The sequence below is a fragment of the Myotis brandtii genome, unplaced genomic scaffold, assembly GCF_000412655.1.
Source record: "Myotis brandtii unplaced genomic scaffold, ASM41265v1 scaffold123, whole genome shotgun sequence".
NCBI lineage: Eukaryota > Metazoa > Chordata > Mammalia > Chiroptera > Vespertilionidae > Myotis > Myotis brandtii.
The window spans coordinates 18,384,722-18,395,589 of NW_005354291.1; the positions used below are offsets into that span (position 1 = coordinate 18,384,722).

The 10,868-nt window shown below is 39.4% G+C and overlaps 1 protein-coding gene across 1 annotated transcript in view; it reads left to right on the plus strand.

Annotated features, from left to right (window-relative positions):
* LTV1 (LTV1 ribosome biogenesis factor) overlaps positions 1-10,292 on the plus strand; it is a 13,631-nt gene extending 3,339 nt beyond the window's left edge. Inside the window, exons 4-11 of the mRNA XM_005859086.2 lie at positions 2,944-3,031; positions 6,255-6,396; positions 6,748-7,006; positions 7,940-8,067; positions 8,998-9,137; positions 9,337-9,389; positions 9,579-9,779; positions 9,908-10,292. Coding sequence (XP_005859148.1) covers positions 2,944-3,031; positions 6,255-6,396; positions 6,748-7,006; positions 7,940-8,067; positions 8,998-9,137; positions 9,337-9,389; positions 9,579-9,779; positions 9,908-10,018 — 1,122 coding nt within the window. The 3' untranslated portion in view covers positions 10,019-10,292. The remainder of the gene's footprint in view (positions 1-2,943; positions 3,032-6,254; positions 6,397-6,747; positions 7,007-7,939; positions 8,068-8,997; positions 9,138-9,336; positions 9,390-9,578; positions 9,780-9,907) is intronic.
* Positions 10,293-10,868: the final 576 nt, after the last annotated feature.

Here is a 10,868-nt window from a genome sequence, read left to right on the forward strand (position 1 = left end):
CGACCTTTCCCACCCATTAGCTGGCCCCGCCCCTACCGTGGGTCGCCCTCTGTGTGTGGGGCGACCAGCAGGGTGGGAGCCTTGGCCTGGCGCCGCCCGCATCCCCTGCCACTCACCCCTGGCTCCCCGTTCGCCGTTAGGGAATGGGAGCCTGCCGGCCGAGAGGTGATCAGTGCACCTCATAGTGACTGGTTGAGCAGTCGTTCTGGTCATTCTGCCATTAGTGTCCATTTGCATATTACCCTTTAATTATATAAAATTAGTGCTACCAGTTTAAGTTCCTTTTTCTGCATCATGCACCCATCTCCCCAAGCAAAGTCTATCCCCATCCCCTTTGCCCATCTCCACCTAGTTACCACCCTCCTTTCCCTCTTGCTGATATCACACTGTTGTCTGTGTCTCTGTGTCATGTGTATATGTTTTTTGGCTGATCCTTTCACCTTTCATTCAGTCCCCCTTCCCCTGACATCTGTCGGTCTGTTACATGTATCCATGCCTCAAAGTATCTGTTTTGTTCGTCAGTTTATTTTGTTCATTAGCTTCCACATATAGGTGAGATTATGCGGTATTTGTCTTTCTCTGACTGGTTTATTTCACTTTTAACAGAATAAGGCTCTTAAATGGACACTTCAATGATGTTTATAAAGATGTATGCATTATCTTTAAAGACAAAATTGCCATTGGCTTTCTGTAGCACAGTGCAAAAATGTACATGAGTCCCATGAGCTTTTTTAATCTTAAAGTAATTTGTAACAAACCACTAAAATTAAATCAGAAATCTTGAATAAACCCTAAAAAAAACAGAAAATAAGGCAGTACAAAAATTAGTACTGCTTAAGTAGCCCCTGATTTTCACGTGGAGGAAAGCAGGTGCTGCCGTGGTAGAAAGCAGGGTGGGCAAAAATAGGTTTACAGTCCTGAGTACTCCAAAGAGTTTATTTTTTTGGTATTACTTATTTTTGTATTATTATCATTTTGTATCCTTACTTATGACTTATCTTTAAGTAATGTTGGTTGGTAATTTAACCTACTTTTGCCCACCCCTGTATTTAGGAGCTACTACAACCAATAAAAAGAATCCCATTCCTCTTTTTAATCACTATCTAAACCAGGGGTCCTCAAACTACGGCCCGCGGGCCACATGCAAATACAAATATTGTATTTGTTCCCGTTTTGTTTTTTTACTTCAAAATAAGATATATGCAGTGTGCATAGGAATTTGTTCATAGTTTTTTTTTAAACTATAGTCCGGCTCTCCAACGGTCTGAGGGACAGTGAACTGGCCCCCTGTTTAAAAAGTTTGAGGACCCCTGATCTAAACTCTTAATTGTGTACACTCTTTGACTGTTTCTCAATATTTAGAAACATCTCCAAAGGTAAATTCACTAAAAACAAGGTGATCCTCCCTTCTAAACCGCTAAATTCCAAGGATTAATAATTGCAAAGTATCTTTTTTAAAGACCACATATATGTTTTACCACAATTTTACAAAATAATGTAGTATACAAAAAAATCATTACATTGTACATTTTAAGTGGGTGAATTGTATAGTATGTGAATTATATCTAGTAAGTCTGTTTGCTAAAAAAAAGGACTCCATAGCCCTGACAGGGTAGATCAGTTGGTTAGACACGTCCTGATACACCAAGATTGCAGGTTTGATCTCCAGTCAGGGCATGTACAAGAAGCAACCAACGAATGCATAAATACATGGAACGACAAATAGATGTTTCTTTCTCTCTCTTCCTCTCTCTGAAATCAGTAGAAAAACTAAATACATTAAAAGGACTCGATAGTAGAATACCAGGTATTTGCCCAAGTTTATGCCATAGAGTAACTCACTTTGGAAGCCATAACAGCTTGCTGGGTATGCACTACTGTATGTGGCCTTTGCTCATGCTCTTCTGAGGCTTTCAGTGCAGCATGCTGCCTGTGAGCCAGTGAGAACGTACATCTCAGCTTCATGCCTGCTGCTCAGCTGAGGACAGAGTGGGTGGTGAGGTACATGGACCGATAACATGTGCTGGTGACCCTCACATTATTAACTGTTTGGTTGAAAAGGTGAAACTAAAGCATAAGGACTAGTCAGAAAATATGTGCCAGTACACATTGAAGTAGATTGTATGGTGTATAAAGAGAGGGGAGTCCACAGCAGTGGGAAGTTCTAGGACAGTAATCAAGAAGGGCTTCATGGAGGGAGGAGGAACTGAGCTAGCCACTAATGGGTGGGTTCCATTGAAGAGGAAGGAAAATTCCAATCAGAGGAAGGGACGTGAGGTAATATTGTGGATCCCAGAACCTCACTAAAACATGCTGATTCCTCAAGGGGTTGTGAGGATTAAATGGAATAGTATACTGGAGAAAGCTTTGTGAAGTATTGCAGGGAAGTTGCTTTGAAGCTGATGGTGGAATATACATGTTTAAAATGTATAACTGGAGCACAAGTGAGAGAATTCAGAATGTGATTGTATTAGTTTCCTAGGACCATTGTCACAAATTACCACTGGGTGGCTTAAAATGGCAGAAATTTATTCTATCACAATTGTAGAGGCCAGAAGTGAAATCAAGCTTTCCGAAGGGTAGGTTCCTTCTTGGGGGCTCGGAAACAATCTGTTCCCTGACTGTCTCCTCACTTCTGGTGGTTTCTGGCAATCTTTAATGTTCCTTGGCTTGTGGATGCGTCACTCCAGCATCCTCCCCTGTGTGTCTTCCTGTGTTCACATGGCCTTCTTGGAAGGACATACCAGTCATTGGACTAGGGTCCACCATACTCCATTATCCTCCTCTTAACTGATTACATTTGCAAGGATCCTGTTTCTAAGTAAGGTCACATTCTAAGCTTCTGGGTGACCATGAATTTTGGGAGAACACTTTCCAGCCCAGTAAAGTAGTTCCAGAAGTATTGTTGAATAAACTAACCATTGTGTAATTCTTTTTTTCAAGACCACTGGAATTAAGTTGCCTTCATCAGTGTTTGCATCAGAGTTTGAGGAAGATGTTGGATTGTTAAATAAAGCAGCTCCTGTTTCAGGTGTGTTTAATTTATTTTCCCTTTCAGTGGAGCTGTGTTTTACAAAAAGAAACTTTGTATAGTAATAATTCAGAGTTTTGTTCCTGATAAAGTGTTGAAACAATTGAGATGTGTCTCAATTCAGATGAGAGATGGTTAGGAAGGGATGAGTGTGATTAGCATTCTTTTCTTTTATTGTCATCAAATTCTTAGTCTTTGAAGTTCCTATTTAGAGAGGAAAGTAGGAAAGATTATTTTTCATGATATAGTGGGGGACTTTTAACCTTGACCTAACCTCTTACGAAGGAAACAATAATATTCAATTAGCCTTACATACATATAGTGTGATCTTGGAAATACTTCATGTTAGCTTTTAAAAGTTCTCCCAGGCCTTGACTGGGTGTGGCTCGGTTGGAGTGTCATCCCGTACATCAAAAAAGGTTGTGGGTTTGATTCCTGGTCAGGGTACATACTTAGGTTTTGGGTTCAATCCCTGGTCAGGGTGCATATGGGAGGCAACAGTTTGATTTTTCTTTCTCTCTACCTCTCTCTCTCAAATCAATAAACATACGCTCGGGTGAGGATTTAAAACCAAACAACAACAAAAACAAAAACATGTCCTGAGGTGAGGATTAAAAGAAGAAACGTTTTCCCAAGAGTATGGAAGTATCTTCTATATATACACACACACACACACACAAGTCTAATATGAAAACTGTCCCTTCGGGAGTTTGATCGCTCGCTATGACGTGCACTGACCACAAAACGTTTTCCCAAGAATATGGAAGTATCCTCTATATATATACACACACACACACAAGTCTAATATGCAAACTGTCCCTTCGGGAGTTTGATCGCTCACTATGACATGCACTGACCACCAGGGGCCAGCGCGGAACGAAGGAAGGCCCCAGCTGGGGAAGGGAGGCCCCGGCCAGCATCCAGAAGGCCCCATTGGCCCAGATCGCCAGGCAGGCATAGGGACCCTACCCATGCACGAATTTCATGCACTGGGCCTCCAGTTTTATGTAGACGTCCCATTTATCCATCTGTTTCACATACACTGAAAAATTATGTTTATGTTCGTTGGGTTTTTTTTGCAGTACCAACGTATTTTAGAACAAACACAGAAGTAGTGTTCATTTTGTTCTGGGCCTCCGTTTTATGTAGACGTCCCATTTATCCATCTGTTTCACATACACTGAAAAATTATGTTTATGTTCGTTGGGTTTTTTTTGCAGTACCAACGTATTTTAGAACAAACACAGAAGTAGTGTTCATTTTGTTTTCTTAAATAGCTTTAATTTTTTCCCAATGGTTAATATATTTTACTAGAGGCCCGGTGTACAAAATTTGTGCATGGGTAGGGTCCCTAGGCCTAGCCGGCAATTGGCTGATCAGGGCCTTCCCGCTGCTGGCCAGGGCCTTCTTTCGTTCCGCGCCGCCCCCCTGGTGGTCAGCACATGTCATAGCAAGCGATCGGTCTCCAGGTGCACTCCTTTGGGGACAATTTGCATATTAGGCTTATATATATAGAGAGAGAGAGACAGAGACAGACTAGAGGCCCGATGTATGAAATTTGTGCAAGGGGCTCGGCCCTCGCAGCTCCAGCTTCATCCAGAAGGACGTCCAGAAGGTTGTTTGGCTGTCCAATCTAATTAGCATATTACGCTTTCATTATTATAGATGGAGATATAATTGACATATTACATTAGTTTCAGATATACAGATAATTTGATTTATATATTATGAAATGATTATCACAAGACTACATTGTTAACATGTAGTTACAAAATTTTTTTGTGATGAGAACAATTTTTTTTTTTTTACTTTAACTTTTTATTTTCCAAGTACAGTTGACATGCAATATGATACTAGTTTCAGGTGTATAACTTAATGATTGGGCATTAAATAACTTAGTGATCACCTTGAAAAATCTAGTACCCATCTGATACCATACATAGATATTACAGTATTATTTACTGTATTCTCTATGCTGTACTTTACATCCCCATGACTATTCTTTAGCTACCAATTTGTACTTCTTAATCTTCTCACTTTTTCACCCAGTCCCTCAACCCTTATTGAGTAAACTTGCCATTGAGCATTCATTTATTAATTCATTCTACAGGTTTTTGAGTTGCCACTGTTTGACAGGGTTTTGGTTAAACCAGAATAGCATAGTCCCTGACCAGAGGGAATTTGCCCTAAGTTGGGAAAGATAGACAATAAATGGGTAATTACCACTACAGTACAAATGGGTAAATGATGAAGCACCAACCAAGCCTGGGGGAGTTTTCCTAGGGAAAGCATGTCCAAGTTGATTTCTTAGGGCTAAGTTAAGCAGGTAGATGAAGGAGAGTGGGATGGGAAAGAGGGTATTCTGTGCAGACAACTGTGCAAAAGCAGGACAGCATGAATAGAGGAAACTGCACACACTGGGCATGCCTGGAGTGAAGGGTCAGGATTACTAGGAGCTGAGGCTGGAGAGCCAAGCAGGAGCCATGATGGGAGGGTGTTGGAAGCCATGTCAGTTTACAGGTTTGGACATGAAACTTCTCCTTGAACTCTGTAGTGGTTTTACTTATAGAAGAACCTAGCTGAAGAAACGGGTTGGGATTTACTAAAATCTCAGTCTGAGAAGACAAGGTATAATATAATAGGCTACAGATATTTAATTTGAGGGACTTCTAACTGGTGAGAGTTATTTCTGACAGGTGAATTTAAAGTCCAGTTTTTTCCTACAGGTCAAAGCTTTGAATTTTGCTTACTAGACAGTTTAACATTGTAGATCTGTAATGGAAGGGTTTTTCCCCTTCAAACCCCTCCCCTTTTTCTTTCTTTTTTCTTTTTTTAATATAGTTCTTTTTTTATTGATTTCAGAGAGGAAGGGAGAAGGAGAGAGAGAGAAACATCAATGATGAGAGAGAATCATTGATCGGCTGCCTCCTGCACGCCCCCCACTGGGGATAGAGCCCACAACCCGGGCATGTGCCCTTGGCCGGAATCAAACCTGGGACCCTTCAGTCTGCAGGCTGACACTCTATCCACTGAGCCAAACCGGCTAGGGCCCCCCTTTTTCTTTTATTTGCAGTCATCCATCTCTTTCCCTCACTTGACTGACTTAGAGTTCTTAATTATTCTTTTATACTCTGGCATATAATAGGTACTCAGATTATGTTAGTTAAATGAAGGAATGATGCTTTCTTGGGGAGTTATTACTTAATTTTTATTTTTCATCTAGGGCCTCGGCTGGATTTTGATCCTGACATTGTCGCAGCCCTTGATGATGATTTTGACTTTGATGATCCAGCTAATCTGCTTGAAGATGATTTTATTCTTCAGGCCAATAAGCCAACAGAAGAGGAAGAGGGAATGGATGTGCGGTATGTTTGGTTTGTTTCAAAGCAGGATGACCTGACGGCTGCTTCTTTAATAGGATGTCAACCATAGAACGCTACAGCTGAAAGAGACCTTCAGGACTTGAGTCTGAGAATTCTGTGTTTCAGCAGACAATGTGAGATACAAGCCATCAGTAGGTGGGGCTAAAGTCCAAGTTGCCTGATTGCTAGTTCATCACTTTTCCAACCATGCCAGACCAGACTAGTCAAGCAGCACAGCTGTTTTCCCTAAACAATAATCCTCCCTGAAACACCCTCAGGTTTTACTGTGTAAAGGCATTGGGTTCTGTTGTTTCTCAAGTTGTTTTGACAGTTAATTTATGACTCTGACTTTAGGAAATCAGAGGCGGAAGATGGCAGCGAGTGGGCAGATGTGGACGATGAGAAGGAAGAAGGCAGTGATGACAATGACTATGACTCTGCAGGTTCATTCTCAGATGAGGATGTGTCTACCCCTGGGAAAACTCCGGGGGCTCTAGAAAATCACTTGTTCTGGGAAGAGGAAACGAAAAGTCGCTTTACTGAGTATTCTATGACATCCTCAGTTATGAGGAGAAATGAACAGCTGACCTTACATGATGAAAGGTTTGAGAAGGTAAGGTCCCAATCAAGGGCCTTTTAATATTAGTTTTTAGTAAATTATATATGACATTGGAACCTAACGCTAGAACTTTCAGCATGAGAAACAGCCAATAACTTTTATTGAAACAGACCATAAAACCACCTTAATTTTAATTCTGGAAGGAATGCAGATAGGTCAAAAGATGGCTTATCAAACCTCCCATTTTGCTCTTAGACTGATAATATTTTGATTCCAAACCTCTTCAGTCACAGTTCCTGAGATTAAGCATTGGACTAAGCATAAAGGAAATGCCATTTTTCCCCATTTTTGTGTGTATGTTTTTGCTCATTGATACATCCCAAGGCCTAAAGTGGTATCTGGCATGTGGTAGGAGTTTAAACTTTGAACTGTTCAGTAAATGATGGATGGATGGATGGATGGATGGATGGCTGGCTTCCTATGATAAAGGTTCTAACTTTGCATTTCACTAAGTACTAGTTTCCCTCTTCTCAGAGAAATAAGCAAACTGTTACCATGAATAACCTCATTTCATGAGTTACATCACCCTGCTTACTCTCTTACAAAGCCTGGTGGTGTGAACATCATTGAATAATACAGTAAACATCATCTAAAAAAAGAAGTGAACTTTGTACATTAGTTTGCAAAATTAATGAATTTGAAAGTATCTGTAAAATATTCTGAGTAAAGATTTCTGCCTAGCATTTTGCTCTCCAAGCTGAATGGAGTAACTGTCTTCATTGTCATGTTAAATGGCAACCTACTTAGAATCTTAAAAGTGATAGGTAGAACCTCTTCCACATCATATTGTTATGGTATTGAATCCTGATAATATTTTCATTGTAGTTGTGATCATAGTGGTGCCTATGTTGTGTAGGATAACCTTTAAGTGCTGTATTCTTACTGAATACATTTATTTTCATGGTATCTTCTCTCTTTATATTCAAGTTTTATGAGCAGTATGATGATGATGAAATTGGAGCTCTGGATAATGCTGAATTGGAAGGTTCCATTCAAGTAGACAGCAGTCGCTTAGAGGAAGTTTTGAATGACTACTATAAAGATAAGGCAGAGAAGTATGGTGACTTTTCCTTGTTTACCTGCTTTTTTCATTTTCAAATAAAGTAATTGTGCACGTGAATTGAAAATCACCTAGTCAGAATCCAAATTAAGAAGATGGTACATTTTCCATAACCTTTGGCTTCCATTTTCATATTAAGAGTTCTGAAACTGAACATAACATTGGATGGGAACATACTGAGAACCACTTTCTCTGGAACTTGTCCAAGAGTAATGATCAATAACTGAGGGTGAGAGTGGGAAGTGTACAAGGTCACGTTCCACTTGAGAATGAGAATGAGATGGTGCCTCTAGCCTCTTTGGCTAAAGAATTATTTGACTTCGTATATACATTCTTTATCTTCCTGAAATGCCAGGCATCTGAGGAGTAGGTATTTATGGCTTAAAGAAAGACAAGAGTGTATCTCTCCAGCCGGATTAGTAGAACTTTCCAGCCAAATGTTGGGTGAATCAGCACCCACATTAAATGATTCCTCTGAGAAACTAATGAGGTGTTTACATCTGCTAGAGAGGTCTGATGTTTGATGATCACTATCACGCAGATCCTGCAGCGGGGTAAGAGCTGCATACTTGGAGTGAATTATTTGAATCCTTCGGAGGGACAGATGGGCTAATGCTTTTTGAGGCTTTAAAAAAGATTATGTTTTAGAAAAGCGCCTTTATGTGTAATGTGTTATATCCTTGCAAAAACGCAGATAGGTTTTTCCTTCCTGTCAGCAGAATGAACAGCCAGAACCTACTGGAAGCAAAAGGCAGGGAAACAAAGCTAATTGTGACAGGAAATGAGAAGCAGGACACCTGAGTGTGTGGGTTTTTAAAAATTGCTGTTGTTTCCATAGCTCTTTAAGTGCAGGTTGAGTAACATCCAGTAACATGGGTGGTGTTCTTTTTTCTCCTATTTTCATTTTTGAAAACTTAACCACAAGTTGTGTAAAACTGAGTACTCTAGAACCCTTTGAGGATCAAGACTTGCCTGTGAATGAACTTGATGGGTCTGAGGAGGAGGAGATTGTCACTGTCGTTCTTGAAGAAGTCAAGGAGAAGTGGGATTGTGAATCCATTTGTAGTAAGTATCTTAGTATATATTTTGTGAAAATAATGGGGAAATAAGTATTTCTGTTATAAACAATATGAAAATATTTATAAGAGAGACTCCATTGTTAGTTTAAACTATGAAAACACTAAAGCTGGGAATATAGTAGGAACTCAGTAGTGTTTTGCTGAACTGAAAGTCTACTTATTAATATGTGACTTTTTTTTTTTAGGTACATACTCAAATTTATATAACCATCCACAACTTATTAAGTATGAACCAAAGGTAAGTGCTAATGTCCTGAGCTGTTTGAAATACTCAATGCAGGAAAGGAAGTGTACAAATTATTTTCTCACATCAGCTTTATCTCTAGTGGCTCCCAACACCATTAGGAAAAGCAACAACAATGTTGTAAGTGAGCTATTTTTTAATAGGAATGGGAAATAACCCTAAGCCATTTTGTCTTTATTTCAGCCCAAACAAATCCGAATATCTTCTAAGACAGGAATACCTCTCAATGTCTTACCTCAGAAAGGATTCACAGCAAAGCAAATTGAACGAATGCAGATGATTAATGACAGTGATCTGCCCAAGGTGTCAACCCAGCCACGCTCTAAAAATGAAAGCAAAGAAGATAAAAGAGCAAGAAAGCAAGCTATAAAGGAAGAGCGCAAGGTAAAGGACTTTTCTCAGATGTGAGATTTACAGAGAGCTGGTGGCAGGGAGGTCATGCGAATTTTCTTTTGTAAAGTTAGTCTGAATCAGTTTGAAGATTTGAATAACGTGAATGTATTCTTGTACAGGAACGGAGAGTAGAGAAGAAAGCTAACAAATTAGCCTTCAAACTGGAGAAAAGAAGGCAGGAAAAGGAGCTACTGAACCTGAAGAAGAATGTTGAGGGTCTAAAGCTGTGAGGGTGGAACATTTAGGGTGAGGTGCATTCCCCTTAGGGCTCCTCATTGTGTTCAAGAAGGAATGAGGATCTTCAAAGAGATAAGACTGATCTGCCTTTTTTACTGGCAGGTATTGAAAAGAAAACAGCACAATATTTGTATTTATATCAGCAAGTTTGTAAATACTGTAATGTTTTTAAATTTAATATGATGAGCTTAGATTTGCTCTGAAATAAATGACTTCATAAATGTAAAATGTTTAGATAAATTAAAGAAAATGCCTTCATAATTTAAATGGAATTGTGTGTTCTTATTTATTTGTATGGTTGTCCCAGTTGCCTTTTGCAGATGTTCTCAACTATTTCTTTGAAACCGTTCCACTCCTTTTCAGTAAGTTAAGTGGTTTAATTTGCTGTCTGTAGAAGAGTGGCCCATTTAAACTAATTTTGAAATGCTGAGTGGTAAGAAGAGTTTTTCTGAGAAGGTTCCACTGGTAGGAAGCTGGTGTAAAAGTTACTTCAAAAGGATGGTAAAACTGAGTATTAATGTGGTTGGGAATCAATTACTGGATGACTTGCTTTTGGAATTCAGGAACAGTGAAGACAGGAAACAGAAGAAGGAATAATCAAGAAAACTTCCTTGGCTTCAGTGAGTGCCTGGCTCAAAATCAGAAATAGTCAGTTAAACCAGAAAGTTTGTCTTTTAAACATTATTTAATGCTTGGAACCATTTATACTTGATTAAAATACATAGTTGAAAAACTCCCTGCTTTTTTGATGAATTGGGTTGTGTGTTTTTTTGTTTTGTTTTTCTTTTTTTAATTTCTTTAAACATTTTCAAGGCTAAGGCAATGACTCCATCACAATTGTTA